The sequence below is a fragment of the Pelophylax lessonae genome (assembly GCF_965119305.1).
Source record: "Pelophylax lessonae genome assembly, chromosome: 4".
NCBI lineage: Eukaryota > Metazoa > Chordata > Amphibia > Anura > Ranidae > Pelophylax > Pelophylax lessonae.
In genome coordinates, this window is record NC_138771.1 from 555,379,852 (window position 1) to 555,402,735 (window position 22,884).

At 43.2% G+C, this 22,884-nt stretch overlaps 1 protein-coding gene across 1 annotated transcript in view; it reads right to left on the reverse strand.

The window, feature by feature from the left end:
• The window catches only part of TCF7L1 (transcription factor 7 like 1), an 85,779-nt gene extending 63,330 nt beyond the window's left edge, over positions 1-22,449 (reverse strand). Inside the window, exons 1-3 of the mRNA XM_082255089.1 lie at positions 22,112-22,449; positions 20,354-20,414; positions 13,146-13,273 (exon numbers count right to left, since the gene is read on the reverse strand). Coding sequence (XP_082111215.1) covers positions 13,146-13,273; positions 20,354-20,414; positions 22,112-22,297 — 375 coding nt within the window. The 5' untranslated portion in view covers positions 22,298-22,449. The remainder of the gene's footprint in view (positions 1-13,145; positions 13,274-20,353; positions 20,415-22,111) is intronic.
• Positions 22,450-22,884: the final 435 nt, after the last annotated feature.

Genomic DNA, 22,884 nt, shown 5'->3' on the forward strand with positions numbered 1-22,884 from the left:
ACTGATTCAACAGGATTTGGCCAAAATTAGAGCCATTTGTGGCCAATCTACATTTCCCAAGTTACATTATAAGCAAATACAAACATGGGACCCAATTAATTGATCACCAAATATCCCTGGATCAGTTTTAAGCCTCGTACACACGCAACTAATTTCCGCCAACCGGTCATCCATCTTTTGTCCAGAGTGGTGTCGGTTGGTTGGAATGTGCTCTAGACTGCACACAAATTTTCCCGTACGACAGAATTCTACTTCAGAAGTGTGATCATGTGTTGGATTGCTTTCTATGTGTTCTTTCATCTCTGAGAATGCCCAGTCTTGCTCATAAGATTTTTTCCCCGTCTAAATCTGTACTGACTGCACGAAAATCGGACGTGTGTTGACGGTCGACAAAAATTATATAGCCTGCACACCAGGATTTTTTCGGGCCAAAAAGTCGGAGTCGGTTGTCGGAAGCACCATACTAACAAGCCGAAAATCGGCAGATCGGTCATCGGATGAAATTTCTCAGCCGAATTTCTTCTCGTGTGTACGGGGCTTAAGAATGGTCTCCAGCCATCTAGTTGAGGGTCTACTTTATGTCAAGAAAGTATGTTGTGCCATTTGACCTTACCACTGAGATGAAATGAGGTTGTTTTACTGTAACCATGATTTCCTTTTGTTTTAAGAAACACTCAACATTCCATATGCCTATTGGCCGGTGACATAACCATGCAATTTCTGGACGAGCTACATGGGGATGGAAATGAGGATTTCTAATAATTGAATGCCTAGGAATCCAGACTTTTGGGACATGTGGCATTTTACTAGCGACACCAGTCAAAGCAACATAGGGTTCTCCTCAGGCCACCTGCCTAAAAAAAGGTGAAGATAGGCAAAAAAATTCACAAATGGGGATATCAAGTCTCAAATCAGGTAAATTAGCCAATTCCAAGTTATGGCTGCATACCACAAAAAAAGGTTTATCCATTATGCCACATCATTGTTGGCCATAGTGTTCAGCAGCTGGGTGGACTTTCAGGTGCTGAATACCTGAAACAAAGAAAGGGCCCCTGCCCCCATATTATAACTAGCCTTCACAGCAAGGAGCACATGGAAGGGCAAAACGCAGGAAAGACAAAACCAGAGAAAAATATCTCAGCTCAGCAACCAGTCTGCTTACCAACCAAAATAACCTGGCCAACAGTATGCATTAAAAAAAAAAAGGGGTTTAGTTCACACATATTTGCAAATGCATGTGTAAGCTGCAAGGCTCCTTCATGGCACCCTGTATTACTTGCAGTCCTAACCCTTCTAAAATTTATGAGAGACTCACAGTGGAAGGCCATCTCTTTAATACTGGTGTAAATAATGGTGAGAGGACACACTGGACACCTTTGCTGCCATTGTGCCCCTGTACCTTTAGTAGGACTGGGCTACCTCCAGGCCCACCTGCACCTTATCTATTAGAATTCATGTGCTTCCACTGTGGAGACTCTTACATTTAGAAGGGTTAGGACCAGTGGCGGCCGGTGTATTGAGGGCGCAGGGGCGCCGCCCCCTCTTCCATGCAGGGCGCATGGAGCTTAATGGGTTTTTTTTTTTTTAAATCACCCAATTAGAGCCAGAGGCCCCGAGCCCACCCATTGTGTGACAATAGCGAATGAAAATTCGCTATTGTCACACCGATCCTGCTCCTGGCCAAACAGGAAGCGCATCCGATACACGCTTCCTGATTGGCCGCAAGGCAAACCCCATGCCATTGGCCGAGGCGCGCCGCTGGGGGACACAGTGAGGAGAAGCCGCCCCCGGGACTGAAGAGAAGCCGCCGCCGGGACTGCTCCAGGTAAGTGCACTGGTCTCGGGGGGCCCACATTGCATTGAAGGGGGCACGCACGCTGGTCACTGCATTGATGGGGGGCACGCTGTGGTAACTCTGCATTGAATGGGGGCACGCTGTGGTAACTCTGCATTGAATGGAGGCACGCTGTGGTAACTCTGCATTGAATGGAGGCACGCTGTACTTTGATTACTGAAGGCCCCTTTCACACTTGTGACCTCAAAGTCATGCAATTTTTTGCCGCAAAGCAATGCCTATTTGATTTTTTTTTCGTTTTGCGCCCCCCCAAAAATGTTGAGCGCCAGCCGCCACTGGTTAGGACTGCAAGTAATACAGGGTGCCATGAAGGGGCCTTGGAGCTTATGTGCATGCATTTGCAAAAATGTGTGCCAACTCAAAACCCTGTTAAAACCCTGTTTTAACACATACTGTTGGACAGGTTAATTCAGTTGGTAAGCAGACCGGTTGGCGTGTTGAGCTGGGAATTCTCTGGTTTTGCATTTCATAAATACCTTAACATTGGCTTCATCCAATTGGATGCAGTCAATCGCTTGAATGACAATTTTCCACCTAGGTACTTTAATTTTTTTTTTTTTTCTGTAGAGCCAGTTGCTGCTGACAAGGCCACCATGTATGACCAGCTTTAGAGAATTGCTGAAATACCCAAATGACCACTGCACATGCAAGCTGCCTTGCCTTAACGCTTTATATCCAACTCTTAACACACAGGCAGCTAGCTGGAGGCCCGTAAAGTAGTTCAAGGCCACTGGCCCAAAGTATTTAGGACAACACAACAGGCAGGTAAATAGCATCTTCTGAAAGACATGCCCGCAAAAAAAAAAAAATGGAGGATAAAAGACCAGCAGATCAGCTATTGGATGTAGACGGTTTTCTGAAAAGGCCAGTTTAGTAGCCCACAGAAGTCAATCAGATTTCCACAAATTTAATGCAGCTCTTTGTGCCGACTTTGACCAAAGCCAAATACTGGATTCTCAACAAGCACAAATCGTGTGCACAGTGCTTAGCCATGTCTGTGAGAAGTCGTCATTTCTGGGAGGCAAAAAGGAAACACATGGCGAGGGAAGGGCACAGCTGGTACCAGCAGAGCAGGAGGTGTGGAAAATAGCAGAGCTCGTACAATTGAGGGAGTGAGAAACAGGACAGCATGAAAACAGACTGAGGTAAAGCCTTGGCAGATGACCACGTTGGAATGGCTCATGCATTCTTACATGTATGCAGGAATTGTAATCTCTGCTTGGCACCAAAACTAGCGAGAATTTCACAGCAATGTTTAGGAAGAACTCCAGCCTGCTGAGAAAGCAGGGTATGGTTCCCAAATGTTGAGGTGTTAGAAAATATCATCTGTGCATCATCTGGGCTACCAATTACATTGGGTGTATTCTAATTCTGAGTTTTGCATTCCACAGATATACGGAGATGTACCTCCCTTCACCAGACACCAACTTTACTATCCAAGTTTAAATGAAGGCTAATGGTCTTCCAGTTTGAAACCCTACCATGGTAAAGTCAATCTCTGCCCAGTTTAAATCAACAGTGTTAAACCATCACACTGTTACCCTCTGAAAACTTTTAAAAATGCTTCTTGAAGGTTTTCTTACAGTTTAAAAGTAACAATTGGCCCATGTGGAATAAAACCATGGGTTCCCTTTAATGATGGCCCAAGCAGCTTAGAGTTCATCTTCCCTCACCTTCCTCCAGCTCTGTTCGGCTACAGGGAGTAAAGCGACATAACCAATTTCAGCCAAATGGAGCAAGGATTGTGTTGAATGGGACAGTGTTCTGCAACTATCTTTGAGATAATTACCACCCTTCTAGGCAGTGGTAGAAAAAGTAAACAAGTTATTGCTTGGTCCGAGTCAAGAGAAAATCCAATTCGTAATTTAGGAAGCTTATATAAAAAAAAGCAGTCATTGGTTGTGTCTTCCCCCCTTCTCTCCTGCAGATTTTAATATTTCTAAAACTGCTTTTTGCACAGCGTTAGCGTAATTCTATCCAGAACTTGAAGTGCGGAGGAAAGGTAAAGCCTCATACACACGCAACGATTGTTGGCCGTGAATTTTCGGCCAATGTCCGATCGGCCAATTGTCGGCTTGTTAGTATGATACTTCCGACAACCGACCGACTTTTCGGCCGAACAAAATCTGGTGTGCAGGCTATAAAATTTTTTGTTGGCCGTAAACAGAACGGCCGATTGTTCGTCAGTCAGTACAGATTTCGGCAGACAAAAATCTGATGATCAAGACTGGGCATGCTCAGAGAAGAAAAAACACACGAAAAGTAAACCAGAACATGACATCACTTCTGCAGTTGGTTTTTGTTGGCCGATAAAATTCGTGTGCAGTCTAGGCACATTCCAACCAACACAACACTGGACAAAAGACGGCCGATCAGTCGGCCAACAATCGTTGCGTGTGTACGAGGCTTTAGAATCTTTTTAAAGGGTTGTACATTTAAAGAAAAGCTTCCCTCACTTTAGGTCACAGTGATGGTGGTCATGGAGGCAAACAATTTTTTTTTCTAAGGATCTGTCACTTTTTGTAGTTGTTGTCGTCCGTGTACACAGTGGGAACAATCTTCTCAGTTCTTAACCCATTGGCCAGCCATCCAAGTGAGGGGACAATTCCTCAATGGACATTTGCAGAGAATCCACTGGCACTCCAAGTGCTACGGTATGAGCCAACCATTTACTCGCCACAATAAAAAACGCTTTTCAGGTTGCAACAGACTCCTTCCTCAGGTATGTAGTCATTACAGCAGCCCCCAAACACCATGCATAACTCTTGGTGATGCTAGACCAGCAATAGATCTCTGTATATGGACTTAATCTGCCATCACTATTCATCATTTCACTGCAGCACCCAGAATTCATGGTATGCAGCTGTAAGGAGGAGACCGAACTACACAAGTATTTGGATTTCCTCATTTGGGACAGACGCAGCAACAAATAAAAATTCTATAAATTTTTTTTTTTTTCTTACCATTCGCACACTCACGTAAATATTTTATTATAGCATCTTTTCATGTGACAACACTGAAGAAATGACACTTCGCTACAATGTAAAAGTAGTGAGTGTACATATTGTATATCAGTGTAAATTTGCTGTCCCCTCAAAATAAAATCAAACACACAGCCATTAATGTCCAAACCACTGGCAACACCCCTAAGTGAAAAAGTCAAAATTGGGCCCAAAGTGTCAATATTTTGTGTGGCCACCCTTACTTTCCAGCACTGCCTTAACCCTCTTGGGCATGGAGTGCAGAGCTTCACAGGTTGCCACTGGAGTCCTCTTTCACTCCTGCATGACGACATCATGGAGCCGTTTGAGGATGCCCCACAGATGCTCAATAGGGTTTAGGCCTGGAGACACGATTGGCCAGTCCATCACCTTTACCCTCAGCTTCTTTAGCAAGGCAGTGGTCATCTTGGAGGTGTGTTTGGGGTCCTAATGTTGGAATATTACCCTGCGGCTTATTCTCCGAAAGGAGGGGGAATTATGCTCTGCTTCAGTATGTCACAGCACATATTGGCATTTATGGTTCGCCTCAATGAACTGTAGCTCCTAGCACCTGCAGCCCCAGACCAAGACACTCCCACCACGCTTGACTGTAGGTAAGACACACTTGTCTCTGTACTCCTCACCTGGTTGCCACCACACACGCTTGACTTCATCTGAACCAAATAAGTTTATCTTGGTCTCATCAGACCACAGGACATGGTTCCAGCAATCCATATCCTTAGTCTGCTCGTCTTCAGCAAACTGTTTGCCGGCTTTCTTGTGCATCATCTTTAAAAGAGGCTTCCTTCTGGGACAACAGTCATGCAGACCAATTTGATGCAGTGTGCGGCGTATGGTCTGAGCACTGACAGGCTGACCACCCACCCCTTCAACCTCTGCAGCAATTCTGGCAGCACTCATACGTCAATTTCTTAAAGACAACCTCTGGATATGACGCTGAGCACGTGCACAGAACTTTTTTTTGTCAACCATGGCGAGGCCTGTTCTGAGTGGAACCTGTCCTGTTAAACTGCTGTATGGTCTTGGCCACCGTGCTGCAGCTCAGTTTTAGGGTCTTGGCATTCTTATAGCCTAGGCCCTCTTTATGTAGAGCAACAATTCTTTTTTCAGATCCTCAGAGTTCTTTGCCATGTTGAACTTCCAGTGACCAGTATGAGAGAGAGTGAGTAATCACCCCAAATTAACACACCTGCTCCCCATTCACACCTGAGACCTTGTAAGTCACATGACACCAGGGAGGGAAAATGGCTAAATGGGCTCAATTTGGACATTTCCACTTAGGGGTGTACTCACTTTTGTTGCCAGCGGTTTAGACATTAATGGCTGTGTGTTGAGTCATTTTGAAGGGACAGCAAAATTTACACTGTTATACAAGCTGTACACTCACTACTTTACATTGTAGCAAAGTGTCATTTCTTCAGGGTTGTCACATGAAAAGATATAATAAAATATTTACAAAAATGTGAGGGGTGTACTCACTTTTGTGTATCTATCCTTATGGAAATTCTTAATTATTTTGTAACCAGAAAACTCACTGGCATCATCCAACATGGCCTATAAGCTGCTGCCACATGGACAAGGTTTTACCAATATTGATAAAAAGTTTTCCAGCCCAGCCCCCCCACTGAGGTAGGCAAAAGGTACATTTCAGTTAATTGAGACAGGTACAGGAGTTTAATAGCTGCCAGCCATATGCGATGATGGAGTCTTGTTTGGGGTAGGGTTGGAAGGCTTATGAGCCCTCCTCCTGCCCCTCAGGGCAAGGCAATTTGCAATGCACACGGGGGAGGGGAATGCATCATTTCAGTCTGTAGAGGAATTTAATTTGCAACGAGACAATTCACCCTGATCACCTCCCAAAACACAGTACACAATGCTGGCTCATTAACAGCACTCAAGGGTAGCTGAGGGGGCATTTTAAATAATAAAGAGAGAGCCAGACAAAAGCAGTGAGGACCCATAATCCTACCAACAGCTCCATTGTCCCCTAACCCCTGTAAATCACTCAAATCCTGTATTGAGGAACGAGCTGAAATTTGACAACGAACAAGCTTTAACCAATCAAGGAAGAGTTTTTAAATTTTAATACAACGACAGCAGAAAAAAATATATAAAATCCTTTAGGGGAAGAAAAAAAAAAAAAAAAAAAAAAAAAAACCACAACCCATTACAATCAATCACTATGACAAAATAAAAGCAACATCCGAACAAATTAAAAAAAAAAAAAAAAAGACAAGTCTGCTTCTTCCAAAGTGCATTGGCATTTTGGCCTGGGACTTGTACCCAATACCAGCCAGTATGCATTCACAAATAAACATCATAATCTGCCATAAGACCAACAATAAAAAGTAGTTTTAAGGGATACCAAGGTTTTGCAAATATGAAGTGCAAAGAATATAGAGAAAAAAAAAAAAAAAAAAAAAAAAAAAAAAAAAGCAGGGGAGATATAATAAACTTTATTGCACACCAATCTCGCCTTCATATTTGCTCTACTCCCATAACTCTCCATTAAGACAAGAGCACACAAATCCAAGAAAAAAAAAAAAGTAACAAAGCCATGTCTGTTTGGGGAGAGGAACAGCTCGTTCATGCTGCCGGCCTTAAAGTGGGCACACAGCCTCCAATCAATGTATCTCAGTCAAAGCACACTTATGCAGGATGAAACAAGCTGCATGAATTTAAAGCCAAATTTTCATGCTGGAATGTGATGCGTAATGTGTATCATACACACTGGAGGCTGCCATTTTGAGAGTTAAGTATTTTTTATGTATGTATATATATATATATATATATATATATATATATATATATATATATATATATATATATATATATATATATATATATATATATATATATATATATATATATATACACACACACACACACACACACACACACACACACACACACACACACATAAATTAAATAAAAAACCACCGCACAGAACAAGTTATTTACTTTTTAGTTGTCCAATAGCTCTGCGGTGCTCATTTTAAAAAAATAGAGATTGTTAAAAATCAAGGATAATAAAAAAAAAAAAATGGTACTACACACTCAGTCGCTGTATAATGCATTCTCCCTTTTAGCTCCATGTTACTATTACCAGGCAATTTATTAGCATTTTGGGCCAAAGACCTTTTATTGCTCACTCAAAATTTTTTCAGCACTTCCCTAAACATCCAGATTGGGGAGTATCCACTGTTGTATCACATGACCTCCTGCTTTGTAATTTACATGTCCCATGATTTCTTGTTCCCAGGCTATAATGCATGTCCATTAAATATCAGGTGGCCTCCTGTGTACCCAGCACATAATATGCATGCCTGCCTGATCTAGAAGTTTCAGTTGGTCACTCCTCCTGAATGTTCATAGCCCTGGCTGGATAGGTGTGCATCAGGGTGGCTCCAGGGAGACCCTGCATGGAAGTGTAGCCACCCTGAAAGTGGGAATATCAGAGCAATAGATTTCGTTTCCAGATTGCACTGCAAAAAATGCAAGAGACAAAAAAAAAAGGTCCAGCAACAATAAGAAGTACACAAGGTTTGGGGCGCTATGTCTCACACTAATATATATATATATATATATTTATTATATACATACATATACATATTTATTATATACATACATATACATACATACATACCCCTAAAAAAAAAATGTTCATTAATACACTAACTAAAATGCTGGCCACACTTTCACACACCGATTTACCAATCCGTTTTCCACCACCAGATTAGGAATGTGAAAAGTGCCATTATAACTCTATATAAAGGGACCACATTCTGCACCTTGTCTGCAAACAAGGCACACAAAAGGTTTGACAGAACAAATATGAACACATTGGACACACTTGAGTAGTAAAATTGCATCACAGGATTTGAAAGCAACAATGAGATAATGGATACATAAAATTATAATAATAATGTACTGCAGTGTATACAGTAGAAAACACAACTGCCAGAAACAAACAGGAAAGGAATGCTGGATGTCAGGGGCTCCAGTACTACAAATCACACTTTCACAATGGAAGACACAGGAACACAGGACATGCACATCACTCGTTTTATGCTGTCCAGCAAAAAATACTTTTGTCTATCTTCTAGTTAGGACGCTGTTACAAAGACGAAAAATGTCAGGCAGGGGAATCCTGTAAGAGAAGATGAATACTTTTCCAGCAGGAACTAGGTGCCACTCCGTTCCACCACCTCTGGCTAAAGCTGGCCATACATGTTCAACTTTTGTTGTACAATTTTCTGGTAGATCTACCACAAACCACATAATATGAGGTCAAAGCTAAAAAAAAAAAACACATTCACTTGTATCTAATTAGGCAGGCCTTTGTACTACATACTTGAAGGTAAATTTCAAGAAAATTGGACAGAAAATTGTAAGAAATTAGGAACATGTATGGCCAGCCTAAGGCTCTATGCTCCAACCATCACTTGTAAACACAGAAGCCCTGCTTCTGTGTTTACGAGTGAAAGTTTATCTCCCACGGATCAGATCTCCTGAGCAGATCCCAGTGCAGGACAGGGACAAGAGATGTACAGCACGTGGTAGGCTGCAGCCTTTGATCTCCATTTTCCCTAGTGCCCAGTTGCTGGTGCAACTGCTGGATGATCTCTACGAGACAGAGCCCCCTATAGTATGTGGGGAGGTACTGCAGCTTGATGGGTGCTTCAGCTTAATACGCAACAAGTAAGACACATGGCAGAAGGTGGAGCTTTTAAGGAGTGAGGGAGAAGATGAGGGCAGTGGAGGAAAAGGTTGGGTGCAGATGGTCAGTGCTAAAGAGGGTTAACGGGAGATGTGGAATGCAAAAGGTAAGCAGCTGTAAAAGGAGGGCTAAGCTCTGTACCCTGTGTGTAGCGCACACCTAAACTCTACACTTTGTATGCAGCATACCCTTGAACGCTGCACTCTGTACATAGTACATCCCTGAACTCTGCACTGTGTTAACCAATTTTGTACTCTACGGGGTAGATTTACTAAAACTGGTGCAATCAGAATTTGCTGCAGCTGTGCTTGGTAGCCAAACAACTTATAACATTTTTCTCAGCGGGAATCGATCCGCTGATCCCCCACTGAGCAAGTGGATGGCAGCTCTGTCTCCGCTCTGTGTAGAGACAGAGCTGTCAGGTCCCCGCTGTCCTCTATGCAGAGATGTATAGTAACTAAGTAGAACTACTTCACTACTGTACTTAAGTACGGAAAGGCGGTATCTGTACTTTCTTGGAGTAGAATTTTTGTCTCCTACTTCCACTTTTACTTCACTACATTTTTTCAATACTTCTACTCCAATATTTTTTTTTTGTGCTGCATAGTTACTCGTTACAATTATAAAAATTACCACTGCCAGAACAGTAGATGGCAGGTTTCATGAAGCTCAAAACATGTGTATTATCAGCGCATACGAAAATAAATGCTACTGTATGTATAAATAAAAGCTGCATTTGAAATAATAAAAAACAATATGATGTTCAAACTTTTGACTTCTTTCTTGAATAACTACATAACACAGTACTTGTACTTTTACTTTCAGTACTTAAGTATTGCAAGTAGTTTTTTTTTTTTTTTAATTTTGCTACTCAAGTACAAAAAATGTTGAATACTTTAGTACTTCTACTCAAGTCACTTTTTGATCGAGCACTTCCACTTCTACTCAAGTATGGGTTTCAAGTACTTTATACAACTCTGCCTCTATGTGGGAATCGGATGAGAAAAGACCGCCTGTCCATTCTCATTTGATCCCAGCCGCCAGACGGATGGAAAATAGGGTTTCCATCCGGATTTGACGGACATGTCTCCGCTGACATCCGCTGCCCCATAGAGATGCATGGGGCATCCGTTCAGATCCGCCTAAAAAAACTGACACGCGGATTGGAACAGTCCGCATGTGTGAAAGGGGCCTTAGCAATAAAACCTGGAAGCCAATTAGTTTCTATGCAGTTGCACCAGATTTTGAACTCTCCAGTTTTAGTAGATAACCCTGTGTGTAGCGCACCCCCTGAACTCTGCACTCTGTACATAGCACACCCCCTGAGCTCTGCACTCTGTATGTAGCTCACCCCCTAAACTCTGCACTGTGTGTAACGCACCCCTGAATTCTAGACATAATGCACTCCTGGTATTTAATACACCTTTGAGACCCTCCCACTATTAGTAAAATTTGGCCACACCTACTATGTAGTGCCGTTTGGCATGCGCGTCTCATGGTTGAGTTCCTGCACCTATTCTAAGAAAAAAAAAGCCCTGCTTACCTCTGCAACAAGTGAGTCAAGTCTTTAGTTCCTTGCACAGCTAGGGCCATCACCACTATCAGATACTCTAGGTATGTAGGTTAGCATTTCCCTAGCGGGTACGGTGTTTTTACTCTCCGGACTGCTGTGTTTTGTAGCAAAAGTAGCCGCCAGCAGCTAGAAGCACAGCGTCCAGCAGACGACTCGCTAACCAACATAACCCATAACCAAGTACTGGATAGCCGTAGTGCTCATAGCTCCTCAAGAGAGCAAAGACTTGATTCACCTGTTAGAAAGTTATTCAACATCTTCTCTTACAGGGTTCTTCTGCAGATATAAAATAAATGTATGCCTGCAAAATTCTGAATCATAAAAAAAAAAAAAAGCTGAAAAAAAAAAAATAAAAAAAAACTCAAGTTTTAGCCCCGGTTCACACTTGTGCGTGTGCGGGGTTCGCATGTAATGTCGGAGCGCACTGCTCCGACATTACATGCGATCGGCTGTGCGGTGTGAGTCTAGCCATACAGTTAGTATGGCTAAATTCGCACCGCAGCCGCACCAAACACGCACAGGGACCCTTTTTTCTAGCCGCATCAGGATCGGATCGCACAGCGGTTCACACTTGTGCGGTCCGATCCTGTGCGAACTGCACGATCGCACTGCAATATGCGATCAAACTGGGGGTGTCGTTGAGATTACATTGACACCCCCAGCGTATCGCATATGGCAGTGTGAACTGCCGGGGGTGCGTGTGCGATGCGGGATCAGGCTGCGAATTCGCAGCCTTCCCGCACTCGCATAAGTGTGAACCAGCCCTTATAAACTAAGGGAACCTGTCACAGTCAATGCTCTCATCCAGCACTGGAGGAGGATGGTCTTGTCCAGCTTTTATAAGCAGTGATAGGTCTGAAGTAGGACACCCCTCTGCATCACACTGCTCAGTTTTATACCCATCCCTAAAACAAGCAATCACTTCTCAGATATACCTGCCACTTAAACAGGCTATACTTCCAGGATTCTGCCTCCAGCACTGCATGGGAGCCTTGGATAAAGGGCAATATCCACCACAACCGGTCCCATTTTAAGCAAATGCACATAAAAGGAGACAGTGTTGTCCATAGTGACCAAATGAAAGATGCGAGGATCAAATATAGCCAGATGCTGCAATCGGAATTAGTCTTGGGGGAAGACCAAGGCAGACCATGGTGGAGACTTTTTTCATTCAATCAGTGAGGTTTTTTTTTTTTCGTTCAAAAGATTTGATTTCCTAATCCACACACATTTGAGGTGGAGGGGAGAATCATCCCTGCTGAGCTATTGTATTCTAACAGCTGGGAGAAAACACTGATGCACTGCCGCTTATAGCCTGCGGCGCTCGTTGGGCAAGGAAAATCCAGAAAGGCGGTTATACAGAAGCAGAGCGGTAGGTCAACTTCTGTACAACTTTCCTGCCCACACATGGAACAAAATTTGTTCGGTCCCTGCTGTACCAGCTGAATTTCAAATCAGTGTATGGACAGCTTATAGCGCTGTGCCTTAGGATCAACACCAGAGGATGATTTTATGACCAGGTTCTTTGAATAGGGTAACCTACCTATGGGCCTGAGATGACATTTATTCTAAATACCGTGGTGGAAAAAGGTTTTCAGAAACCCTAAACAATGCCTAAAAAAAAAGATCTGACCTTTTAGGAGCATCTTAAACTGGCAAAGCATTTGTGCCCAAAACATGATATGCCACTCCTATACATGCCCAGCTGAATATCTACACGATGATCCAAGGTGTACAATAAAAAAAAAAAAAAAAAAAAAAAAAAAAAACAGAACTTTTGCCATAAAGGAGTTTTATTTTTCTAACCTACACTAGAGAACTGACAGCTGAAGAGTAAATTGCTAGCATGCCCATGCCAGACTTTTTTCCTCCAGCTGTTAGGATTCAGATCCAACTGTATTAAGGGAATAGTCATAATGGTATTGTTATATTTATCTATACAGATACATACAAAGATTCCAAATGTCACAAGACTCAGACTTGGAAAATGCTTACCGTGCGGGCACTAGGCGAGAGGGCACCATTGGGCAAGTAGTGGCCTCCGAGGTCAGGGATCATCAAGAAGGGGTAACCCGCATAGGGAGGGCTTTTGAAGAAAGATGCATCTTGCTGCCTCCTAAATGCTGCAAGAGGAATTGGAAAAACAAGTAAATATCTTCATAAACCGACAAGATCACTGTTCTAATCAATACAAGATGCAGCTCTATACATCAAAATTAGAGTGTACCTGACTCAAATAAACACAAACCAGATAGGTTGCTACAGGTCTTCCTGTAAGGTCTAAAAATTAAACCATACAAGGTTTACCCACATGCACTCCATTTCCTACAGTGACAACGCTTACTCAGTTCAGCTGCAGGGTTGTCACCCTTTCATACACACTCCCGTGCTGGGGACTACAACAACTGTGTTTTTCATCAAAGTATAGTTAACTGGCAGATTCTGTCAGTCACAGTAATTGGACATTCATACCCCAAATGGCTTGCACCCATGTCCACAGAGAGCCTACAAGATGTAAATGGCATCAGGAGAGAAAATGATGGGAAGAAAGTGAAAACTGTATTTAACAAAAAATATAAAAGCAATGTCTGTCTTTCATAGTGCTGTACAAAACTAGAATTATTATTTTGTGATAGTTTAGCTCTGCTTTAAAGTAGAAGGCTAAACAATAGACCAACTTTAAAATGCTGTCCTGCATACGTTTTAGCAATGGACATTTATTTTAGGCTCACCTGTCAAAGCTCCAGCTCCTTGGTGTCAATGTGCAGCTGGTGGCCATGAACTCTCTCAATTCCCAACAACACCTAGAGCTATGGACGTCTGTGTGACGTCACGGATCTAAGCAATTCAGCCCTTTTAACTTATTGGTCCTATTCATTTACACAGAGATCTGCAATTTTGTGGTCACATGAAAGAAACCATAGAAAAAATAATAAATATGACAGAAGCTTTTAGATTATTTTTTGGTTTAAAAATTAAAGCAGAGCAATGGGGGGGGGGGGGGGGGGAATGGGTGTCAATATTTTAAGTTGGTTAATTGTTGACCTTTTTCTTCTACTTTATAAAAAAAAGGAGTAAACCATAAAGTTATACTATACAATAGCAGCAGACTGCCTTAAATAAGCCTGGAGTCTTCAAGTTGGAGCAGTCAGGACTAGATTTACCATTAGGCACAGAGGCAATGAGGAGGCTTCCTGTAGAGTTATTGGCCACCCATAAGATGACCCATTTCAATTTCGACAGAACACACATTTGTCACAATATTCTAAAGCCCAGTAAACACAAAGAAAAATCAGATGAACGATCGTCCGGTTTTCCTTGATGTTTTACAGCAGGTGGAAACAGTCCTCTTTCGGCCCCACATCCAATCACTGTCCAAAGATTGCCACCTCAACATCTCCAAAAATATGCCCCTTCCTAACCAATGACACCACTAAGCTTCTAAAGCCTAGTACACACGATAAGATTATCAGACAAATTATCAGCTGTTTTTTGCATGCGATTCTCATATTGAAAATGAAGAAGAGGTTACTAAAAATAATGTATAGCTTTGTATTTTCAGATGAAAACTGTACTGATTAAATGAAAACTGTATGATCTGAAATTTTTTTGCGTTTGTCCCTTTAGATAATGTCGGACGAACGGTCGTGATCGGCTCTCAAAAAACTGTGTGCCAACAATAAGGTGATTGTACAATCGCCTCGAAAGCAGTATTTTTTGTCAGATTTTCTGATCGAGTACCAGGCTTAATTCGCTCCCTGTACATCTCTCGCCTCAACTACTGCAACTCCCTCTTCATTGGCTTACCTTTACATTTGCTATCTTCAGTCCATCATGAATGCTGCTGGAATACTTCTCCACCTTACCATCCGTTCAGTGTCTGCCACCCTTCTGTCAATCCCGCCATTGGCTTCCACTCACCCAACGAATTCAAAATACTAACAACTTACAAAGGCCCCTCTGACACGGGCGCTGCGCCCGGTGGACTCAGTTTTGCTTAGCAGGGATCGATCCGCTGATCCCCACTGAGCAGGCAGATGACAGCTCTGTATCCGCTTACTTTGCAGAAAGGGAGCTGTCAAAGCCCCGCTCTCCTCTATGGGGGAATCGGATGAAAATGGACAGTCTGTCCATTTTTATCTGATCCGATCGTCCAGACGGATGGAAAATAGGGTTTCCATCCGTCTGGATTTCATGTACAGGATCGGATCGGATATCAGCAGGTGTCAGCGGAGAGGTCCCTGCTGACATCCGCCGCTCCATAGGGGTGCATGGAGCATCCGATCAGGTCCGCCTGAAAAACTGTTAGGGGGACCGGATTGGAAAGCCCATATGAAAGGGGCCAAAGCCATCCACAACTTGGCCCTCAGCTACATCACTAACCTAGTCTCAAAATATCAACCAAATCAGTCTCTTCGTTCCTCCGAAGACCTCCTGCTCCCTAGCTCCGGTGTCATCTCCTCCCATGCTCACCTCCAGGACTTTTCCAGAGCCTCTCCCATCCTATGGAACTCCTTATCCTCAATCTGTCCAACTATCTATGACGGTTTGTTTTTAGACGATCCCTTAAAACTTCTCTTCAAAAAAAGTCTATTCTGTCCCCACCTAACATCTGCACTTTGTCTCCATCAGCTCATGGGACAGTAGGCAGGATTTCTTATGCTTAACACTAACTAAAATAAACATGCAGACATCTGTATTTGGAAAAATTATTGGCAGCAGCCGTTTAATATTGGTTTTAAAATTGTCAATAAATATGTAATAAACGTAAACACTCTCAACAGCCTAGCCACCACAGCTCAGGCCGGATAAATAAACCTACAGGTAAAACCATAACTTCCAATCAAGTATATAAAAAACGTCCCCATTTGCTATAGCAAAAGTGACCCACCACATAAAAAACAGCCGCGACAAGGGAGGGGAACTCACACTGCTGAGTCTTCTGAGGCGAATGAGCCCCTCTGAGGCGAGCCCCTCCTTTTATAGGGGCTTAGAGGGGTCTAGAAGCTTCTACCCTAAACCTATTCCCATAGGTTCACTGACACCTGCAAAGCCACGCCCACTACAGCTATTCCCTCAGGATATCACTAAATCTCCCTCCTTTTTTACCGGAGGTAAAAAAAAGGAGGGAAATCTACCTCACAGAACTTTCTTATTTCCCCACCACTCTCCCATGACGAAAAGGGGGCTTATTACAGCCTTCCCTTTTCCTATCATTCTCTATGACCATTTCCTTTTGCATCACCTGACCCTCCCTCTTAAGTTGGGTACATACCAAAAAAAAAAAAAAAAAAAAAAAATTTGATCGTCCGATTTTCCATGTTTCACAGCAAGTAAGAAATGAGTAAGGAAATAACAAATAACGTACGGCAAAAGGTTCTTTTGTTTATGGTTTCTGATCATGCAGTCTTGCTTCGGATTTCTTTTTCCCCATACGAAAAACGTTCGTTCTGTTCCCGTACGAGAAAAATTTTACACGATCAGAAAATTGTACGATTGTTCCTCGGACGAAAATGTTCGGCCGATTCTTATATTGTGCACAAGCCTTTAGATTGTGAGAGCTAATAAGCAGGGCCTTCCGATTCCTCCTGTATTTAATTATATCTGTACTATCTTCCCTCATGTTGTAAAGCACTGCGCAAACTGTTGCTGCTATCTAAATCCTGTATAATAGATAACTGTACACACATTCTCAGACAAAGGCTTTTTTTGTTTGACTTATTGTTTACGGTTTCTGATCATTGGCAGTCTTGTATTAAGATTTTGCTTGTGCAAAGACCGTACACATTAGACGAAAATAGTCCTTTTCACATGTGAGAAAGTGTTGGGAGTTTGACCTCACAGAAGTTTTCATTCGGAAAGTCTGGATTGGATGTCAAAAGTTGTGTACATGAAAATCAATTGATCATTCCCTGTACAAATTTTTTAATTCAATTTTCTTCTCTTGTGTACCCCACTTAAGTCCTGCTTGGGCAGGGCTGCATAAATCCCAGGAGCCAGGTAGCCAATGTTCCTCAAAAATTACAAGAGGTACCAAATGTGTAAGGCTACATTCACACCTGAGCGTAGTGTTTTCGCACGTTTTTTTACCGCGATTTACAGGCGTTTTTTGTGTAGGCGTTTTTAGATTGAATAGAAACCAATGGAAAACGCCTGTAATCTGCCCAAAAAGAAGCTCATGTACTTTTTTGAGCGTTGGTCGTTTTGCTTACAGCGTCAAAACGCTCAGATGTGAACAGGGGCCATTGAAATGAATAGGATTGGTCTTGTTGGGCGTTTTGAGAGCTGATCCTAGAGCAGAAAAACTCCCCAAAAACGCCCCAAAACGCCTAGATGTGAACGGAGCCTAAAAAAAAGAAAAAAAAAAAAAAAAAAAAAACAAACACACACACACACACACACACACACAACACAACACAACCTTTTGGTTCCTGGATTGGACAGACTAGCTCCTAAATTCTATATTAGTTTGTACACCCCTGCATTAGTGTCAGTAGAAGAATGTGTTCTTTACAGAACAGGTGACCCTAGCAGAGGGCCATGTACCTACGAGCTCCAGAGACGGAGATGCCCAAAATGAGGTAGAGGCTGTAGAAATGACGACAAGTAGATGGAATTGGTTACAATGTGATGAGAACAAAGCAGATCTAATGGACAGGCTCACTTCGATGGAGTTCTAAGGAACTGGGTATATTTAAAAAGGTAAGGAGCACTGCATAAAACCTTTTCTTACCTACCAGGTAAAATAGAGTGTGTGCTCTTGACCAATAGCTGACTGGCCACAGCTCCACATACATACAGATTGTCAAACTTGATGGTGCCCAAGCCGTAATGGTGTGAATACAAGATTAGAATATCGCCCGATCATTCGACCACCGACTTTTGAAAAAGTATTTGTCGGTCGAAAACGTTGCCAACATACACGGTCCGAATATCGCCCGACCGTTGCCCGCCGACCATCGAAACAGTGTTCGTGCGTGATGAGGTTATACAGATTTAAACTGAACGACCTCAACACCAACGTATAGAATTTTTCGTGTTTTTCAAACTGTATTTTTCGTTCTCAATATCGATATCGCTCATTGATGGCTGGACATTAACAAGTAGAATATCGGCCGATCGCTCGCTGAACGGAAATTTTCGGCCGATTTTCTTATCGTGTATTCCAGCCATAACTGTCCAGCTGATTATCCTTTACTACCACAATAACTCAAAGTCATTCATTCCAGAATGGCCTCATCCCCTACGAAAACACAGCTCCCGGTTTAAAAGGCCCCACTAGGAGACGCATGCCAAAGCCCTGACTCACCCTGCGCTGGCTGCGTTACACCCTCGTGAAACATGAAGGTTACATTATTCTTACCATAGAATGAGATACTGGAAACAGAAGACTTGCATATATACTTACAGATTAAGTAGCATTACAGGAAAGATGACAATTACACACTGTTTTGCTAACTAGTGAAAGCTACGCTCATCCACTAAACAGCGAACCAGTGCCGGCAGCATGGCTGCTTCCACAAGAGCAAAGCCTACAGGCCTCTAGAACCTTCAGTTTGGCTGCATTCACAAAGTATAAAAAAAAAAAAAAAAAAAAAAAAGAGAGAGAAAAGCTACAACTTCATAAAACTTGGATCAAAACCAAGGCTTTGACAACCAATCAGAGGTAGTATAGGAATTCAGAACATGCATCATGGGCTGGTTCACAAGAGAGGCTGCGTTCTGTAGTGCACGGTTTACCATTTTTTTTTGCAACTTTATTGAAATGTCAAAGTGACATTTTATTCATCTTTAGTCATCAAAGTGGGTTGCAATGTATTGCATCGCAACAGGTTACACTCAAAAATAAATAGAAAACCCAACATTTGCGAATCCTACTTTTCAGAGCACATCACTGCAGAGCATTGGTGTGAGCTGAACACAGGACTAGATGCAGATTGCCTTGTCTATGCATTACGCCATCCAGCGCAGCCCAACGCATATTGCGTGAATGGGCCCTCAGACTTTGACAGTTCCAATCGTGAAAATGATCTGCCAATTTTCGGAAAATAAACCATTTATAGAATTACATGACATGCATTTATGTAAAGCCCAATCTGACTACAAAACATGAGATAGAGGAACTAAAAGGACAAAATGTCTGCATGTGCTAAAACTGTTCCAAAAATGCAGCTTCTGAAATCATACGCTCGACTCTGATAAACAGCATTTCCAAACCCTAGCATACAAAATAGATCAGCTCAATCGCCAGTTAACCCTTAAAGTATATGCAAACTTTAACAATTGCCCCATGTTTGCTTTTCGCCCCTTTTGGCTTGTTAAATATACAACTGAAAGAATTTGGTTAGATCAGTAAAAAAAATATTTTATATATATATATTTATTTTTTTTTTTTTATTAAAGAAGCCATTCAGCCGGCAACCTTCTTAGCAGATACGGTCCTGTTTCTCTGCAGAGTTATTTAGCATTGTTCCCAGCTATCATTAACTACAAAACACCTCCCCAATGCTATGACAGGGAGGTGTTCTATAGTCCTGATACACTTCCTTCCTAGGATGACAACACTGCTCCTCCTATATACAATACAGTTGTCACGGTGGCACAGGAAGTGTATTGCTTGCAGGATCAACCAGAAAAAAATAAAATAAGAGAAGAAAACAAATTCAGCTATCACATCAGAGGGTGGGCAAGCGGAAATCCATTCAATTTCATTCCTGGATTCAGAGGTGGTTTAACTTTGACAACTTTAGAAGTTTGTGATAAATACAACAAAAAGGACAACAGAGCCCAAAGCCAGATTCCCATTGTAACCATTCAGTGCAGCCAAAACAGTACACGAGACATTCTGATTGGCTGGTTTAGGTTTGGGCACAGCTCTCATTTATTAAAGTTACTGGGTGAAAACACACTGAATTCCAATGAGTCACAGGCTTATTATCATTGGATAATCATATAATAATAAATTATACGTCTAGAACTATACTGTACACTTCATATACAATACAGTTCTAGAAATAAGGTAAGGAAAACCAAGTCAAATATATAATAATAAATCTAGACACTGGAGACTAGATTTAGGAGCTTGCAATCCATTTTTTGTTCATGTGACACCAACAATGTAGCAGTTCCGTTAAACTGCATAACCCCTACATCTTATTGTGTAGTAGAGATGTGAATGGAGGAGGATGTGTAGAGCGACTCACCTTCTGACAGGTAATCCCGGTGCTTCTCAAAGCTTTCTCTGGGAGGGGGGCGCCTCTCCACCTGAAAAATCAAAGTTTGGTGAGAACGGTCAGTCTAGGATTGGAGATCACCTCGCTGTATGAATCAGAAGGGAGACTTTGGGCCAAGTTGTGGGTGGCTAAAGAGTGGTTAGCATAGCTTTGTACTGGGCAGAGGATCTCACTACAGGAGCCTGTACTGTGCCCCCCCCCCATGGAGGATTGGGAAACATACGGGGAGTTCTCCACCATCCAGGAATTCATGTTTAGGTCATTAAAGGATGGGATTAGCCCATGGGGAGCAATATTTGGGGTTCTGCAGATTGTATATTGGATTTCATATCGGGGTGCAGGCTGAAGAACATTTTCATGGTGTGAAGATCTGGAGCTGACATACTGAGGTTCATATAATGGGGACCCTTATATATCATATGTGGATGGAGTTGGGACTGATGGACATCACATACTGGACTTGCTGCTGCTTAGCAGTATGCATTCAGAGTTTATGTAGCTGTAGAAGATACAGACTATATAAGATGAGCTGCACAGCACATACAGGGGAGCATAGAGCTGGGCCATAGAAAACTGGGGTACCACACATCATACCAGGCTGCATAAAGTTAGGGCACTGCACATCACACAATACAGGGGCACATCACATTACACTGGGGTACATAGAATAGGGGGGGGGGCTCATTACACCAAGCTCCATTATATTTGGGATCTGCACATCACATTGGGGTACACAGATCAATGGCCCTTTACACAGAACTGGGGTGTCCTCCATATCACTCTGGGCCAGGGAGCACACAGAATCAGAAGAGTTTTACATCTCAACAAGAGCACATAGAGTCATGTAACCAGAATTGGGGTGCTTAGTTTAGGTGCGCTATACCTTATAGCATGGTACATATATGGGGGGCGCTGTTGATCACAAAAGGGTCATTAGAATGGGGAAGCTGAACTTGACACATTGGGGTACATAGAATAGGTGAGCTGTAGATAAGACTGGAATACATAGAATTAGGGAGCTGTACACAAAAACCCCTGCACATGACAGGGGGTGCTCTAAATCACAGGGGGGGGGGGAAGGGTTTGAAGATCACACACCCTATCATTATAGGGATATTCAATAGAGGGGTGTTGTAGATCACAAATTGGGGTACATAAAGTTGGAAGGGGGGGGGGATTGTGGATCACACAAAGATATATAATAGAGGGGTCCTGTAGATCACAGAGGGGGGTACATATAATGGGGGGGGGGAATTGTAGATCACACATCTATATTAGGGATATTTAATAGAGAGGTTCTGTAAATCACACAGGGGGTACATATGTGGGGGCGGTTGTAGATCAAACACTGGGGTACATAAAAGGGGGGGGGGGGTTGTAGATCACATTGGGGGGTACACATAATTGGGGGAGGTTTGTAGATCACACATCCTATATTAGGAATATTTAATAGAGGGGTTCTGTAAATCTCGCTGGGGTACATATAATTGGGGGGTGTGGATCACACATTGGGGTACATATAATGGGGGGGGAGTTTAGATCACACATTCTATATTAGGGATATTTAATAGAGGGGTCCTGTAAATCACACTAGGGTACACATAATGGCAGGGGGGGGGGGGGGTTTGTAGATCACACATCGGGGTACATATAATGTGGGGGGGGGGGTGTTTGGACCCCCCTCTACATACTTGTAATCAGACGATAGGACCCGTACAATGCTCTCACCTCGGAGTCGGAGTCGCTGCTGTGATTTTCGGACTCATTGACCAGCGATGATTTGACATCGGCCAGATCCCCCTCGGCCGATCCCTCCCCGGGGCTCTTGTCCTCCTGCTCGCCCTCATCCTTGAAGCGGATCAGCTCATCGTTGGCCCCCAGCTCGTCCCCCCCGCCGCTGTTCAGCTGAGGCATGGCGACCCCCGAATCACAATCCCCCCGCCCGGAAGAGAACAGACGATCCGATCTACAGCCGATCCGATCTAGCAGGACAGGCTCATAGTCCGCCAAGTTGGAGAAAAGTTCCGGATCCTGGCCCCCCCCCGCTCCGATCAGCGCATGCAGGGTGTCAGCCCCCCCACCGGACTGCCTCTGCCCCCATCCCCCCCACTACAATGTACAGCCAGGTCCCCCTCCTCCTCCTCCTACAGAACTTCCTGCACAGTCCTCAGGAATGATCGCACAGCCCTCCTTTGTATGTCCGATCACACTCGGTCCATGCAGGGACCTGAGCCCCGGATCAGTCCCGGTCCATGGAGGGGGATGGGAAGATGGGGGGTGAAGTTCCTTGAAAGTTGCAGATCCCAGCGATCAGATCCCAGGAAGCTCCAGCAAGATTCGGCACAGATTTCCAGGGGGGGAGGAAGGAAGGGCACTCCACACCTCCGATCAGGGACTCCTATGTCCTGGATCCTTTCTTATTTTAGGAGAGGGGGATGGGTAGATGTGTTCCCCCAGACTGTAGGGACTGATCCTACTCCCTTCCCTGGGCAGTCTGTAAT